General features: G+C 40.9%; 1 protein-coding gene across 1 annotated transcript; it reads left to right on the top strand.

Moving 5' to 3' along the window:
- The first annotated feature begins 613 nt into the window (after nt 1–613).
- Nucleotides 614–17,127, top strand: LOC139947989 (ER degradation-enhancing alpha-mannosidase-like protein 3). The gene is made up of 19 exons (XM_071945931.1): nt 614–808; nt 1,742–1,787; nt 2,887–2,987; nt 3,303–3,455; nt 4,335–4,488; nt 6,255–6,377; nt 7,136–7,241; nt 8,083–8,180; nt 8,442–8,567; nt 8,893–8,976; nt 9,698–9,781; nt 10,258–10,382; nt 10,728–10,908; nt 11,531–11,691; nt 12,526–12,734; nt 13,300–13,409; nt 14,035–14,154; nt 15,016–15,241; nt 15,543–17,127. The coding sequence occupies exons 1-19, from the start codon at nt 702–704 to the stop codon at nt 16,952–16,954; spliced, it is 3,726 nt and encodes a 1,241-aa protein (XP_071802032.1). The 5' UTR covers nt 614–701; the 3' UTR covers nt 16,955–17,127.
- The last annotated feature ends 954 nt before the right edge of the window (nt 17,128–18,081 follow it).

Genomic DNA, 18,081 nt, shown 5'->3' with positions numbered 1-18,081 from the left:
TTTGCGTGTTTACGAATGACTCAATTTGGTGTCCTTCAATTAACGTAACCACCCAGACGTCTTCAAGGTACGACATGTGATACAACTCCTAAATGACGGTACCCGACTATTTCAAACTTTATAAATAGTTCAAGAGTTCATTGACCTTGGCCTCGATTCTCTTTTGATCACTTTGATGACGCCACATGTATTCTTTTGTCATTCATATTTTATTTAAAATCAATTATTTTGAATTGCGTAAACAAAACGTCACCATAATTCAATACAAAAAATTGTTTCTAATCCCAGGTTGCCAATTAATCAACAAAAGATGTAGGTATAGGCGCGCAGGGTGGGTAGGTTTTTGTGTTTGAGAATTAATTTGTCATCTAAGCTTTTTTTCATGTTCAAAGTGTACACCGAGAAAAAAGCTTCAAATGTTTACTTCCTCCTGTGATAAAAAAAATTGAATTTAAATTATATGAAAAGAAACATTTTAGTTCCCTCCCTAATATTAGAACAATACAACTTTCCCCGCCCCCTCCTCCCCCCCCCCCCCCCACTAAAATGGTCTGGCGCCCTCTATTGGTGTAAAACAGACAGCAAATTCTCCAAGATTTCATTCATCCAAAATTGTTGTGCGTAGACGTGTCACAATGACTTAACAATTGGGCCAGATTTGTCGTATTTTTGTATTAATTGGTCTAAGGGAAGGGGTTGAGATGGGGTCAGGGAAGGTCTTTCAGCGTCAACTCTTGTGGATGGTCCCTTTGTGTTCCTTCATCGTCCTCACAGCCGGCAAAACCAATGTCGATAAGCCAAGCCTCCGGTAAGTTTTTGCATGATGATTATTGATAATGAATGCCAATTGCCACTGTACGTATGAAATGAATGTATTTTTATATTTTGCCATAATTTCATTACAGTGTATCAGTAATACTCATAACAGAGCTAGGAATCATTGTCAGTTTTCGCTTGTGGCCTAGGGACAAGTTGAAACCATCGGCATCGTGGAATGGAACCATCGATCATTTTCACTCATTATGTTTTTACCAACAACTGGATCTAATTTCAGAATCAGTAAACTAATTTATAATTTTTATAACATTCTTAAAAAAACAAATGAAAAAACTGCAAAAGTGGTGGCAGGATATGTTTTTTCCATACCATAGGCCTTATCGCCAATCCGCGTAGCTGATTTTGCTGAAACTGAAAGGCCAAAAGCATCATGGGATGGATAAAGGGGATTTGTAAGACCCTTTTTTTCATGATCCCACAGTGCCTTTCGGCAATTCTGCAAAATCAGTCAGGCTGGAATAGCGATAAATCTTTTGGAGGCGATATTGAAGGATTCCGATTTGTGTCCGACCACTTTTCAAATTACATTTATAAAAAATAAGTCTTTTTATGATCATATTCAATTCATTAACTTTTTCTAGCATAGCAGGCTACGTATTTTTGCAGGTAGGTGGTAGGCCCTAGTGTTAGGGCGGATGATATTCTGAAAAATTCATGTTCATTTCTACGGCCTAAGTCTCACTATGAAAAAGAATCCAAGAAAACCTACCCACAAAATAATTTTTTTTTTTTCTTGTTAGAAAATTCTTTTAAACTTGGCTTCCATTTTATTGTAAGTTTTTTTAATCTGAACAAATTGTGTGTATAGACTAGACAAAGAACAACACTTTTAAATACAATTTATTCAAATAAAAAAAATAAAAAATACCCCTAATTTTGGTCTTTCTCTCTTGTAACTTTGTAGGAAAGAAGTTCTTGAAATGTTCAACCATGCATTTAGTTCATACATGGTAAGTGTTCCTAACAGTGTTCCTGTTATTTATAATTTGTACGATTGCTGTACAATCGACTGGTGCTTTACTTGTGACGTCCAGAAAAACAATCTAGGGACAGCCTTTTCCAACTTAGCACCAAGAGTCCCAAGACTCTGGAATTCACTTTCTGATTAAGACTTTACAGACAAATTCCCAACATCACCCTCTTTCAGCACAAATTAAAAACACACTCGTTCACCTTTACTCTCTTTTTCTCTATAGTAGGGGCTAGGTACATGAGATAGCTCAGTATGTGTAGGTACAATGTAGAGCGCCATTAGGCTAATCTGGAGGTCCTGGGTGCAAATCCTGCTCTAGTCAATTTTTCTGCGTTCAAACTAAAATAATTTGAAATTTAGCCCTTCAGAGTTTGATATTGGAAAATTACAGACGCTGTTTTTACATGCCTTACTGTACATGTTTGGTAATTACTCAAAACAAATATTAACTTAAAAACTGACTTAATGAGCATTGGGGAGCTGTTGATAGTATAAAACATTGTGAGAAACGGCTCCCTCTGAAGTAGCATAGTTTTTAAGAAAGAGGTAATTTCTCACTAAAATAATAAAAGACTTCTAGCCAGAAGTCTTTTATTCCTATCTGAATGCACACAAATTCGTCCAACAAGGGTGTTTTTTCTCTCATCATTTTTTCGCAACTTCGATGACCAATTGAGCCCAAATTTTCACAAGCTTGTTATTTTATGCTTAAATGTTTGGATACACCAAGTAAGAAGACTGGTCTTTGACAATCACTAAACGTACCTTCCCTTTAAGGCATGTTAGGTGATCCCTGGCTGCTGCTTTCCAGGTTGTATCATAAACTTGGGTGTAATTCCAGGCTAGTTAGTGGTCGAATGGCTTCTGACTGGCATTCCCGATTGACAAAATAGGGTAAGATACATAGCTCAATTGGTTGAGCGCCAGCACATTTATCTGGAGGTTATTGGTTCAAATCCAACTCTAGCCAATCTTTCTTTGTTCAGCCCCACTCTATTTGCAAATTTACACAGTCAGTTTCCCTTAGGGTTTACTAATTAAATAATATAATTACATTATTAATTACAATTCCACAGACGTATGCCTATCCTGCTGATGAACTGATGCCTCTTAGCTGCAAGGGGAGAGTAAGAGGGGTGGAGCCTAGTAGGGGGGATGTTGATGACGCTCTTGGAGGGTAAGTCAATCAAAAAATATCTCACGTCAATTAATACTAATCAATAATAAAAAGTATTGCAAAGGTCGTGGGTTTGGATCCCACCTGAGTAATATGCCTGTGATATTTTTTCTCAGGACTCTGGAAAGTACTGAGTATACAGTGCTATAACATATTGGTGTATGGGTTACAAAAAAAATATTTTAAAGCGCCTTTACCATGTTTACAAAAATATGGTACTTTATGTAATGTTTATTTTTGATGTTGTACTTCATAAAAGGTTCCTACCTATTTTATCATTCTTAACAAATTTGTTAATTGTGTTTTTCCAATTAGGTTTTCCCTGACCCTCATCGATTCCTTAGACACTCTTGCCCTCCTCGGATTCAGCGAGAAGTTTGAAGAAGCCGTTGAGCTGGTCATCAAAGACGTCTCGTTTGACACCGACGTTGTGGTGTCTGTCTTCGAGACAAACATTAGGGTTGTGGGGTGAGTCAAAAATCATGGAAGATTCATGGTGATAGAATCAAAGACAGGGTCTTGGTGAGAAGGCTGCAGTTCTTGATAGTTTAAACTTTTTTATGTAAGTTTAAACTGTGAATTTCTTCATGAATTGAGAGAGGTCGGCATTTATTTTGTGCTAGTACGGAAGTCTTGCACCTAGTGTCATGACACGGAACTTAATTTTGTTTTGGTGTCCAATTTATGAATGAACAAAAATTTTGAAAAACCACTGATGTAGCTTTTATCTCAATGTTATCAATTAACAATCACTGTGTGAATGAGGAAGAAAAAGTGTTTGAGTTTGTGCAAAGAGTTACTAAATATTTTGGTGTCTTTGTAATACAAATTGTACCTATGATTGTGGCTATGCACAAAAGCAATTTCATGAGTACATACATATTAATATATATTTGGTTTGCGGTAACACCATGGGGGTGTGTTTCTACTTGGCAGGTAGAGTTTGTTCTTAGAGAACAGTCTTGCTTAATTCTACTACCGCGGAGTAGATTGTTCGGGTGTTCGGGAGACTTCTCAGTTCTGAAAAGAACTGTCCTACTTATTAACTATTACCCGGGCGGATGGTAAATTGAGAAGTCTCCCGAATAGAACACCCCAACAATCTACTCGGCAGTAGTAGAATTAAGCAAAACAGTTCTCTCAGAACAAACTCTACCTGGCAAATAGATACACACATGGTGTTACCATAAACCAAATATATTGATACCTTACCATGCAATGCCTCAAATCATACATTTGCACTTGTCCTGAATCAACGCATTTATGTCTCCACTAAAACTTTATCATGCTGTTGATTTTAATTGAAATTCTAAACTACATATTTTTTTTTACACTTTGTGTGTGAAGGGGTTTGCTCGGTGGTCATGTTATTGCTGCGGATTTCCGGGATAAAGGAAAAGGGATGCAATGGTACCGAGATGAACTTCTTGATATGGCCAGGGACTTGGGCTACAGATTGCTTCCAGCATTCAATACTTCCACTGGAGTGCCATACCCGAGGGTAAGTTACTAAATCTCTATGTTCATTGGGTCTTACAAATCTTACTTCATACATGATGCTAAGGATTCAAACTGCCTAGCTAGTCATTGGGCTAGCCCGGTGGCCTAAGACAATTCGCTTTATAACATTCCTTACAAATATTCTGCCATTTCATTGGTTTAGAGTGGTCACATGACATGTCTAGTTTTACTAGACAGCGGCCGTGTGATAGTGCATCGTTTGCCGTGTGATAGTCCTCGGACTATCACACGGTGTGCAGTACCCAGACGTCTTTTTACCCACCTTGAACCCAATCAGTTGTGCATCTGTTTATCTGAAATGCGCGTACAAACGTGTACGAAGATGATAAATAGTCTGTTGGGGTGTTATAAAACAAATATTGACTGCTTCAACTCGTGCTATGGTTAAAACTACGACTCCCTTGGTGATCCCCGGACGGTTCCATTTTCCCTCGGCTGCGCCTCCGGAAATTAGAACGCTCCGGGGATCACCTCGGGATTCGAAGTTTTAACCATAGCACGAGTTAAAGCAGTCAATATTTGTATACTAGCAATGCAAAGGTTGTGTGTCCTCATCCCCCCCCTCCCCCCCCCCCCCCCCCCCCCCCACTGGGAAAGTACTGAGGACACAGTGCTTTATATTCATGGGTATAAGGGTGAAAACAAATTACTATATTCTCTATCCCCAATGCAAACAATCTACATCACCGTTTGTGTAGATCCATCACAATGGATCTTGGCAGTTGACAGACTGTTTTGTTGATGTGCGGCCATGCCTTAACCCGTCTGGCTTTTGTGTGTGTTTATAGTTGCATACTTTATGAGAGTATTCAACTGTTTATGTAAATAAGCTCTTGGAAACAAAGTCTAATTATGTAATAAAACAACTGATTAAACTGCGCTAAGTGTATACATTAATTTAGAACTGGGTATTGTGTGGTGTACTGGGGTTCAGGACTGCATTATAATTAATGGTCTAGACTAGACACACATTGAGAATTTAATAGAATCTGAATGGGAAAACTCTTGTACAACGTTTAACATATAAAACTGATTAAGTCAAGATATGGTGAGGTATTACTAGTCAATTAAAAACAAATCCAAGACAACTGGGCTTAATATCTGGTTGTGAGTTTTCTGGCCTCAGGTTTGCAGTCTGATGTAAATTTGAGTTCTACATATTGCTGTTTGTGATGTTTTGAAAAATGTGCTCAAAATGTTTGGAACATGTGGCAATAAAAGTGTACCTAATTTTGTGTATATTTCGCATTTGTGATTGTTATGTAACTTTAAAAAAAATACATTTTCATAGACCTCTTTAAATTCCGATTCCTTTCAGAATTACAATCATCTACAGGTTAAGATTGAGGCCTGACATTTATAATTGAAAATGTGTTTTAAAGTTATGATACAGGATTGGTAAAATTAAACAAAAAGTGTTACATGAAATAACAACACCTATGGGAATTTGGGCTTAAACCATCGTGTGAGTCAGGAACATAATGAGGGAAGTCTGTCCCTCGTGCCCCCATGTGGGAAAGAGGAGGTTGATTCGCTATCAGATAAAATAAACTACACAGTTCGCAGTATCAGGGACAGAATCTGCGGAGGACAAAATCTCCTGCCACACCAGCATGGTAATCTGGGTGTTGCAGGTTCAAGTATTTTATTCTTCATTCAAATCAAAAAGGTTTTATCTTTGTGACTTTCTTGAATCTTGGTGAATTGTGGTATTGTAATGTAGAAATGTTTTTCCTGTTATTTTAGGTGAATCTAAGGTATGGCCTTGGTAAAGGACGCAAAGAGAAGGATACCTGTACGGCTTGTGCTGGTACCATGCTGTTGGAGTTTGCTGCCCTCAGTAGGCTGACTGGGGACCCGATCTTTGAGGTACGACCTCTTTGCATTTTCATTTCGTTTACTATCACTGTTTTCACAAACCCAATAGACCGTATTGAATAACCCCTTTTTGCTATGAAAAGTCGCCATCTTGTAGGGCAAACCATATGCGCGTCCAAACGCGTACATCATCGAAGCACGCAGCACGCAACATTCCCGGTTTGATTTCTACGGCACATGCACGCACACGCACACGCACAGACGCCATCTTGTAGGTCAGATATTTGAGCCGCGTGACGTCACATTCAATACGGTCCAGACAATGAAGACAATGAGGGAGGCTTAGATGTCAGCTTGTCATTTCCCTAGTCAATCAATGTTCATATTTCAAATAAAATAAAGATGCTTTTAAAGGGTCTATGTAACTTTTGTAGGACAAAAAACACAATGTCAACAGATTTACACTAACCTTACACAGTTTGAAGATAATGATAGAAGAAAGCTTCCCTGGAAATATTACGTTCCGAGGTGCTGTAGTTTTTTGGAAATGAGTAAAACAATGTCATGAAAATAATTTACAAACATATTTTCATGACATTGTTTTACTCATTTCTCAAAAACTACAGCACCTCAGTAAGTAATGTTTGAAGGGAAGCTTTCCACTATCATTATCTTCAAACCTTGTAAGTTTAATGTTAATCTATGGACATTTTGAAAAAGTACCCAAATCCTTTAATCACTGAACTAGTCATATGTACTTACCTAAATACCATCAGTGCTTTATTATTTCATTGATCTTTACTCTGCAGGAAAAAGCCCAAAGTGTGATGAGAACATTGTGGTCCAAACGTCAACGTCATAGCAACCTTGTTGGCATGGTGATTAATATACACAATGGGGACTGGGTCAGGAGAGGTCAGTGTGCATTTTTTGGTCACTAAAACAAATTCATTAGCCATTTTGTGTTCATCCAGATACGCTTAAAAGTTTTAAATCATCCAAATTGTTATTCCCGCTACAAATTTTATAACAAGGTCGCTTGTCGCTGAAAGTTACATATTTTCTTTTATAGGGATGCTTTTAATCACTGAACTAGCCAGATGGACCATATGTACATCCAAAGTTTTTCTCCCGCTACCAATTTTATAACATGGTCGCTTGTTTCGCTGAAAGTTACATATTTTCTTTTGGGGTCATTGCCAAAGAATGGCCCAACATTTAAGAACCACGCACCGGGGTATTGACCCATTTCACCGGATGTCATCAGCAGAAAAATCTTGAATGGGCCATACTGGTGGGCAATTTCACTGTGCGTTTTTATATATAATTCCATGCTGCGCGTTATGCAGTAAAGTGAGCATTTTAGGCGACGCGGCGTTAATACACGTAAACCTAACTGCCCACCAAAATGGTGAGCGTGGCATTGGTCGCTGCGTGTGATACGCGTGCAAGTGGTCAATATTTGTGGTGTGTCATGGCTTAGTGGTTTAGAGCACTGTACTCAAGCTCTGGTGCTTCTGATCAGCGGGGTGTGGCTTCGAGTCCCAGTCTTAACACTTGAAGTCCCGGTCCTTCAGCAAGACACTGAACCATTTCAGGTGACCAATAGATATTAGCTCCCCTCGGGAACCAGTTTGTCAACTTCCAATACCTTGGGGAGCTAATATCAACCGTTCACCCTCAAACCATGTTATATTTGTGTATTATTGTTAATAATTGCAGATTGTTCTCCTTTTCTTGTTTTTCCTATCCTCAGATAGCGGAGTCGGTGCAGGCATCGACTCGTACTATGAGTATCTTCTTAAAGGTTACATTCTGCTCGGCGATGATAGCTACCTCAATAAATTTACTGCGGTAGGTGCACAAATATATAAATATTAGTACTGAGAAATAAACTGATGAATGGTTGTTCATGTTTTGTGTCACGACGCTTTAAGGTTCAAAACTGCCTGTACGCTGTTGAGTTGTTACTTTTTAGTCGACCGCTTATTAGGAGTATTGCCTCTTCATTGTAAACTGTAGAGGGCGCTGTATTGTGAGTTGCTGGTATCATGTCTTATCTCAGACGCTGCGCAGGGCACTAACATGACAATTTTTCTGTTTTTGTTTCGGTAGCATTATGACGCCGTAATGCAGTACATCAGTGATGGACCGATGCTGCTGGACGTCCACATGCACAAACCCACCACAAGAACCAAGTCATTCATGGATGCGCTACTGGCCTTCTGGCCTGGTCTACAGGTACGTATACTCACTACAAATAGAACTCAGAGAATGCTGTGTGTGCGTATGCTCTGGGACAATTTGCTTTTCAAATTAATTTTCCTTAAAACATAGCCCAAAACTTCCATAAGTTTTTGCATACGTTCCAACTTATTTCACATAGTCATCCTCAGAACAAGGCCCCACCATTTAATTGTTAATAGGAAAGTGATCTCACTCAGTGCCTTGTTTCCTTTGGCAATTAGGCGCTTTATAAATACAGGTATTAATATTAATTGAATTTGACCTTCCAAGTCCCTGTTTTTTTTTTATTTGTCACTAATTACTTTTGTTTTATTTGCAGGTATTATTAGGAGACATCAAACCAGCCATTGAGACTCATGAGATGCTGTATCAGGTCACACAGAGACACAACTTTCTTCCAGAGGTAAACAGTATTCTGTTAAAATTAATTGTGCAGTTATTTCTATACGTGAAAAAGCAGCACCAAACCAGGGGCTTTTATCAAACCTCGGCTTAGGCTCCGGCTCAGGCTCCGCCTGCTTGCACAATTAGCAATACGTGCTGAAAATGCAGGTTAAAGGCCGAGCTGCATACACAGTGCGCGGAGCCTAAGCCTGAGCCAGAGCCCAAGCCGTGGTTTGAGAAAGGCCCCTGGTTTTGGCTGTCAGAATTGTTGGTATGTTTGCACGTTCTCATGACTCACAGTGGATGTTACTCCGGACTCAAGCCCTTGTGTTTCTGATCAGCAGAGTGTGGGTTTTGAGTCCCAGTTGTGACACCTATGTCCTCTAAGCAAGACCCTTAACCATGGTGCTTCCTCCTTCGGCTGGGGGTGGGCATAAAGGCGTTGGTCCCGTATGTTGTGTAGTGCATGTTAAAGAACCCAGTGCAATTATCAAAAAGAGTAGGGGTCCACCCTAGTGTCCCTGGTTTGATTGGCAGCATATTGTGCCCCAGCACCTTGTAAACCATTACATGGTGCTATGTAAAAGGAGTAGGTCTCATTTATAGTTCAAACATAGTCCCACATACCTTGCAGGATAATACTGAATGTTAAAGTGCCTTGAGCTTCATTGAGTGGCAGATGTGCACTAAATAAGAAGCCACTATTATTATTATTTGCATGTGCATTTATCATTTTGCAGGCTTTCACTACAGACTTTGATGTATACTGGGCCCAACATCCACTTCGTCCTGAGTTTGCTGAGAGCACGTACTTCCTGTACAAGGTAAGAGGGTTTATTTACTTATGAATTTCTGCTGATAGAATCCCTTTTCACACTGTATCTCTTATCCTCATGGAATACAGCCCTGGGGAGGCCCCCAGGAGTTTGTCTTCCCTGTCGTTACCCAAACACACTTTCACACTATTTCCTCCTAGGTCCCTAATCCAAAAGGGTTCTGGTTTCACTTCCAAATAATCCACCAGGAATTTGTTTACCCTTCGTTATTACCCCGACTCACTTTCACACTGTCCCCGGCAGGGTTCCGGTTGCACGTTTCAAGAAATCCCTAGGGTTGTACCGCTTACCCCTACTCTGGAGTAGGGGTGGCTATTTCCCCAGGGGAATACCCAATTGCCTGTGTACATCAGGGTTAAAGTGATCCAAGTGTGAAAGGGCAGGCTGTTATCCCTCGGGGGTTGCCCCAAGTGACTTTCTTACCATCTTTTGGATTTGTTTTTAACATCGTTTGTTTTCTTCAGGCTACAGGGGATCCTTATTACCTTGAGGTTGGGAGAGAGATTGTTGACAGTCTGCAGCTGCACGCTAGAGTCGGCTGTGGATTCGCCGGCCTTAAAGACGTCCGCACCAGCACACATGAAGACAGGTAGGTTTCTTTACATACATACATACAACTAAATATTTGTAAAGCGCCTTTACATCAAGATCAAAGCGCTGAAAACAGGCTTTGCTGAAAAGAGCAAAACCTATGGAACTATAAATACAATAAATGACATCTGATACAAGTGAGTTTTTAGAGATTTATTGAACAATGTCAAAGAGTTACAATTTTTGGCGCATATTGGGAGGTCGTTCCAAAACCATCACTAGTCAAAAGAGACTTACACTAATGTTACCACTAACCTTTGCCTGATTATACCTCGCCTCCGAACAAAGTTTCAAACCTTACTGGTCAATTTCAGCGAATCAATTAAGACTATTTCTTTTTCAGAATGGATTCCTTCTTCCTTGCGGAGACCTTCAAGTACCTGTATCTCCTCTTCTCCGAGCCAGAGGACCTCCCGATACCCATTGATGATTACATCTTCACCACCGAGGCGCATCTGCTTCCCTTGACTCTGTCAAGAGTCAAGAATGTCGGCAACGATTCCATGAATGGGACATACCAAGAGGTATATTATGACAATAACTAGTTCTCTGTATCATTGTTCACTACATTTGAGCCCTTGTCATTGTGTCAATGACCTTTCCTGTAATCTTTCTCGGCTTCCTGGGGAGTATACAACCCTGAGCTGCTGTGGCGCTCCAGTGGCTTTTTTTAAAGGCAATATTAAACTCTACCCTCACAGGTATCCATTGGGTGAAGAAAAGCAGTAGTAAAGCATCTTGCTAAATGACTCAAAGGTCATGGTACAAGTGTCATGACCTACACTTTGATGACATAACCGCCAGAACTTGGTTTTGATGCTTGAAAGCTTGAAGCCACTCGGCCATGACCCCCTTTAATAATGGACCGTTCTGGCTATCCACTAAACTCCGCCCACTGCACACGTGAGCAAGAAACGTGCTCGAACACTCCCAATGACATTCTGCACGTTTCCGCCGCGTGGCCAAATATACGTGCACGCATGACCGAGTTTGTCCGACCACAATCATTGCTGTGATTGGTCAAATGAGTGAATGTGCACAGTTTGATTGATAGGCCGGATAGGTCCATAATAAAAATGGAGATTTGTTGTGTGCCATGTCTGACAGTGAGTCACTCTTCACCCACTCTGTGTTTTTTTTTTCAAGGAGGATGAGGACCCACCCCTAGTAGTGACAATAGAAGAGAGCTCTTGCCCAAACCATAACTACATGGTGGGCGGCAACCAGGGATATGCCGAGGGGATTCGGGATGCTCTTCAGTTCAAGAAGAGGGAGGATTTGTGTCCAAGCAACCCTGGTAAAGGAAGGTAAGAAAGATGACCCTCGTTTTGCCACACTGTGAAGACTTGACTTTGACAATTACCAATAGTGTCCAATGTCTTTAAGGTGATCCCATTTTTGTGTGCTTTCTGATTTTCTCTCTTTTTGAGTTTATTTCCCGTTGACTGCTTCGTTTATGTGTGCTGTGTTGTCACTTAGCTTTTGAGAAAGACTCTGCTAGGTCAAAACAGGCCATTAACCATTTTTGGCGTTTCTTTTGGCTGGTAAGAAGTTTTGGCTGGCATGGTTGGCTTGTGCTTAAAGCGCTCGCCTCTCACCAAGGTGACCCCGGTTCGATTCCCCGGCCTGGGCCATATGTGAGTTGAGTTGTGCGTTGGTTCTCTGCTGTGCCACAAGGGTTTTCCAGACCATCCGGTTTTCCTCCCTCGGGAAAAAATCAAACACTTTCGATCTCTGGCTGTGCTCCGTGGTCATAATGGGTTGATGTGGCTGGCAGTCAAAGGCGATGCCAGCTTCTCAAAAACATGTGTAGCCGCGTCCTTCGCAATTCAGCTCTTAGCTGTGAGTAAGGATGATTAGCCCCCCAAATTATTATTATTATTATTATATTGTATTTTTTTACAATTTTCAAAACAAGCTACACACACATCTATGCCTGGACTCTATGTGTCTGTCCTCATTATGTGTGATAATTCATCCATTTGTTCAAAAGATAAAGATTTGTTTTGTTTTTATTCCCTTGTTATGGATTTATGAAAGTACACACTTTACCCTGGGTAACTTTTTTTCATTTTTTTTATGCAGACTTAACATTCCCAACCGTATTCAGATTTGCATTACGAATATGTCATTTATATTAGACCAAGGCTCCACGCTACCAACTTCGTTCCTGGCAACGAGGCCCATATGAAACTGCTGAAGAAGATGGGTATCAATCTGATCACGATGAAGGATGGGCGTGTCCAACTGATGCACTCCGCGGCCCAGGCAACCACCCCGGAGGATGCTGAAGATGGGATGTTGTTCATGCAGGAGATGATCGAGCTTTCCAAGACGCAGCAGGCAGAAGGTGGGTTCGTCTTACTCTCTAAGCCCTCTTGATCCGATATAGTGTTTGAATACTATCTTAAATAAAACTGTCAAATCTGAAATCCCATGGTTTGTTGTCTGTTTGAGAATAGGACGGCCAGAAATGTGTTTGTCACCCACTGTCACATCACTACATGTGGATGGATTCAACGTTCTTATGAAAATACTGTGAAAGTGTTTTGATGTTTTCTTAGCCCTTTTGGTCCGATTTATATAGTATTTGAATACCATTGTAACTTGATTAAAACTGTCAAATCTGAAAGCTTGTGGTTTGTTGTCTGTTTGCGAATAGTACGGCCAGAAATGTGTTCAGTACCCGCTGTCACCTAACTACATGTGGATGGATTCAACATTGTTATGAAAATACTGTGAAAGTGTTTTGCTGTTTTCTTTATAGCAAGTAGACATTGGCTTCAGCAGAAATTTTCACATGTGACTTTAATGTATCTTTCTCAATAATGTTGCCCAAAAGGTGACCCTTAGGTTTAAAACTTTAAAAAATTTAAGAAGTTTTCAAGGTGATTTCCTTTTCCCTTGTCTTGCAGTTGAGTATCAACCCAGGGTGGTTCAACTCCTCTCGCCACCATTTCTGATGGGGGTGACCTTGATAGCCGGCCCAGCACAGTTTGGGCTGGACCTCACCGATCATTCTGGAGTAAGTCCACCAATCATTTATCATATCCGACAAAACCCTGGTCCAAAAACCTAACCAGAGAATTGTACGCTAATGCCACTTCTGTACAACCGATCAGTACCATCCAATGTGGTTTTTAATGGTATATTCTTGTGGTATCTCTACAAACCCTACACAGTACATAGTCAACCCTCCTACTGTCTGACCATTCAATATCACCCACTGTGGTTTTGAATGATAGCTTACTTCACCAGCCTGCAGTCGATGTCTTGTGGTGAATGCATCTACAAAGTCAACCCTCCTACTGTTTAAGGAGGGGAAAATGCTATGTTTCTTTGCTAAGCAAAATATTTCTGTTTGTCTTCTGTCCGTGGTTTTCTTGTGTGCTGCCCTTTAGGTTTTTTTCCTTCAATTCTGTTGGTTGCTTTTTCTGTGATTTATTGTATTTGTATGTCTTCTGTTGCATTATGGAAAAAAAAAAAACTAAAAATTAAAAAATTAAAAAATATATTTATGGGGCACCAGTCCTAACAATATAAAGTTTATGGACTGGCCAGGTAACTTGTTTCTGCCAAGCAAGTGTGCTAGACATTTGAACACGACACACCCTTTTGTAACACTTCTTTGTTGTTGACGGTTTGTCTAGGTTCCAGGTGCTGTGGTGGTAGTGGATCCGTACAACGCTTGTACAGAGCCTAAGAATAAAGCTGAGCTCAAGGGGAAGATTGCTGTGCTCCAAAGAGGAGATTGTATGTTCATTGATAAGGTCAGTATTGTGTACTTAAAGGAACACGTTGCCTTGGATCGGTCGAGTTGGTCTTTGAAAAGCGGTTTTTGACCGTTTATTATAAAATGCATATGGTTAGAAAGATGATGTAATAGTAGAATACAATGATCTACACAAATATGCCTCGAAATTGCGTGGTTTTCTTTTTACCTCGTCCAAAAACACGGTCGGCCATTTATGGGAGTCAAAATTTTGACCCCCATAAATGGCCGACCGTGACAGTTCGCGACGTAAAAAGAAAACCGTGCAATTTTGAGAGATACTTGTGTGGATCATTATATTCTACTTTTAAAACATCTTTCTAACCATATACATTTCATAACAAACGGTTTCAAACGCTTTTTATAGACCAACTCGTCCGATCCAAGACAACGTGTTCCTTTAAAGGGAACATATATCATTAATCACTCATGGGAGACTTTGGGACCCTAGGTGGCAGCAGACTTGCCAGGTTAATTTCCATTGTTTAAGTAGTTCATGAGCACGCGCACATTACCTAATTTTGGCTCAATCGGTCATCGGAGTTGGGAAAAAATAATGGGAGAACCCGCCCTTGTTTACGTTTCGCCGTGTCATGACATTGTGTTTAAAATAAACATGATAAATCCGTTATTCTCGATATCGAGAATTGATAATTGTTTTAATGTTTTCTCAAAAAGTAAAGCATTTCATGGAATAATAATTCAAGGGAAGTCTTTCACCATTACCTTCTGTAAACCCTGTTATTTGTAAATCTGTGAACTTTTAATTTTGGTTCTGTTAAGAAAGTGTCCAATGACTTCAAACAATGATTTTTGTTATCCATACCAATCCTGTATAACAACCTTTTAATCACTCCAGGGTAAGATCATTGAGAGTGCAGGGGCCATCGGAGGCATCGTCATCGACAACAACTCAGAGACGAGCAGCGAGAAGTCGGCCATGTTTTCCATGTCGGGTGATGGGAGCGCTGACGTGACCATCCCCATGATATTCCTCTTCTCCAAGGAAGGGGCGTTCCTCAAGGACATTGTCGAGGGGAAGAAGGAGGTACAGGTGATGCTGCTGGACAAAGCCAGGACTTCAGGTAAACAGACATTTCATTTTCTGGTAAAAGGGAAACTCTTTTAAAGGTACTGGACACTATTTGTAATTACTCAAAATAATTGTTGGCATAAAATCTTACTTAGTAACGAGTAATGGAAAGCTGTTGATAGTACAAAATATCGTGAGAAACTGCTCCCCCTGAAGTCACATAGTTTTTGAGAAAGAGATAATTTACAAAAATTGTATTTTTTCTTTCATTATTTTCTTACAACTTTGATGACCAACTGAGCAAAATTTTCTTAGGTTTGTTGTATCGTTTTTTTTTCTTCATTTTTTTATAGAAGACATCCAGAAGTACCTGGAGCACCTCAAGGACTCTGGTATTGATCTTTCAAGTCCGTTCACCAAGACAGACCCAACGAAAGAAGAGCCACCGTCCGACGACGCAACTGAAGAACTTGTCACACTTGCGACTGTCCATGTGGAACTCCTTGTGGATGATCAGATTGTGGAGATTGTTGATGGGAAGACGGTCGCAGCGGATGGCCAGAGTGAGCTCGAGAGCTGTGGTGAAGAGGCGGACGAAGATATGTGGACATCTATGAATCCACCGAGTCAACAGCAAGGTCAGCAAGAGAACCAACAACAACAGACTCAAGAACAGCAGCAGGACAGAAAGCCAGTTACAATGCAGGGCACCATCCATGCACCCGAAGTTGTGACACATTCCGAGCCCGGTATGCATCAAGAACACCATAAGCAGCAACCAAACTCCCAGGGAAAGTTATTTGTGGAAGACGCTGAGGCAAAGGCCTTGTTTAAGACCCTCATCGAAGAGGGTAAGATTACCCTGAAACCTGAGCACCGAGATGGTGCCACAGGTTCGACAGCTCAAGAAATCCTCTCAAACCTCGAACCACAGGATCTGCAGAACCACTTTGACGGTATGGTGCGGGACTACATGAGGACGGAAAACGGGAAGGAGTACCAGAAGCGACGGGCTGAATCGGCTCTCAAGCACGGGATCGATGCCTACACAGGGCCTCCTCCGCCGAATCAAGACACCCAAGACCTCGGAGAGGATCTTCAAAAGCAGCTGAAGGAAATCCAGGAGGACTTCATGAAGTTTGAGAGTATACGACTTGAGTTGGATAAGTATAATCCAATCCATGCCCAGGATGGGGATAATCCTTATTTCTTAGAAGAACTCCCTGAGGATCTTCAATCTTTAATCAATCAGATTGAACCCAAGGAAGGGGAAACACTTGTGAACAAATTCAAAGATACTAGAACTAGTGAGTCTGTTAACTCAGGAACACAACCCATTTCTGAGCAAGTACAAAAAGATGAGCAAGCCGCTACTTTAGATTCTGGGAAAGACACTCTTAACCAGCATGAACCTGTTGGGAGCGGAACTCAAGAGTTAAGAAGGGAGGAGGGTAGTATACCAAGGAGTGCACCTGATGACCAGGTGCCTCAGACAAAAGGAACAGTTGATGATGAGTTGGCAAGACAGGTGCAGCAGAATAAGGAACAGATGCGGGAGCGGCAGCGCCAGCAGGCCCAGCGATTGCAGCAACAGGCCACACACAACAAAGCCATGCAGGAGAAAGCGTCCAGACAGCACCAGGAGCTGTTGGTCGAGGCCCAGCGGAAGATGGCGCAGCGGCAGCAGTCGGCCAGTCGAACACAGCTTCCAGATAACCAGTCCACCGAGAACAGTCATGAGACACAGCGCCAACAACAGCCTTAAAATCATTAACGATGTAGTGCCAGAAATGGTTTTTGTGCGTACAATTTTTAATGCCAACTTCCACCAAAAGTTGTATGATTCTTTGGGGTTCACGAGGGGAATAATTTTTGATGGTGTTCTTTTGAAATTTGATCCTGATGGTCATCGGTCAGGGAAAAAATTCTCTTAGCACTTATTAACACAGAATAAGAACTTTATAAATTCTTAAACCTCACCTTTGCGTTTACACAATACAATCAACAGTCTTGTTCAGAGATTTTATCAGAACTCTATCGGAACATGCCAATTGACATTTGAATATGTTGTTGCAGGCTCAAACAGCTCCCTCAGCTGAGGTCAAAGCAAGACCAATCATTTGCATAGAATTGTGCATGGCCTGCACACATGCGAACATTAGCATTGACTAACCTCAGCGATGATTGCCTGTGCATTAAGTTTTATTTAGAGCTCTTTGCAATGCCTCTGCCCAGTTCTGTCTGATTTTCCTGGAACATTTCTCAACAAGCCATTTGCGAGTTCAGTTTGAATAAAGTCTCATACAATGACTTGCTTAGTCTTAGGGTATATGTACAATTGCATACCGTAGTTATTTATAACAATGCACAATCAAAGATTTGTAATTGCTCCGATTAAATTCGTTTAGAAATGGTGAACTATTTATTTATTCACTAGGGCTTATAAACAGTCCGAGGGCTACAGACGCCCAGGTATCAAAGCTTGTGCAGTTAGAATCGAGAAGTGAAGCCTTTACATGCCGTTGGACTCCCTAAATGCCAGACCTTGGGTCATGTGTGAGGTCGGTACTCAGGGTCGTAATTAGCCAGATCGACCAATGGCAAAAGCTGAAATTTGCCATTCAGCTAAAAATGGCGGCGCACGCATTGCAGACAAAACATGCCGATAGTCACTTACAGGATCCCCAAGTTTTATTATTTGTACATGGGTTACATTTATTGGTAATGTAGTACACTAATTGCTGTGTTAAGTCACCTATAAATGATGGAAAGAATAGCTGCCAGGCTCTTTTACTCTTAGATGACCAGTGTGGTATCTCTTGCCTGCCAGCAAAGACCCGGAATGTACAAGGTCACACTGTGTAAGCCAAATGTTACATGGTACATCAGTGT

Source organism: Asterias amurensis, chromosome 15, assembly GCF_032118995.1.
Source record: "Asterias amurensis chromosome 15, ASM3211899v1".
NCBI lineage: Eukaryota > Metazoa > Echinodermata > Asteroidea > Forcipulatida > Asteriidae > Asterias > Asterias amurensis.
This window is presented reverse-complemented; position numbering and strand designations above follow the sequence as displayed.

Excerpts from the sequence above, each read along its gene's own strand:
- LOC139947989 (XM_071945931.1), top strand. The coding sequence starts at position 702 with ATGGGGTCAGGGAAGGTCTTTCAGCGTCAACTCTTGTGGATGGTCCCT. Across the intron at positions 8,181-8,441 it reads ACCTCAATAAATTTACTGCG|CATTATGACGCCGTAATGCA; the intron begins GTAGGTGCACAA and ends TTGTTTCGGTAG. Across the intron at positions 10,909-11,530 it reads TGAATGGGACATACCAAGAG|GAGGATGAGGACCCACCCCT; the intron begins GTATATTATGAC and ends TTTTTTTTCAAG.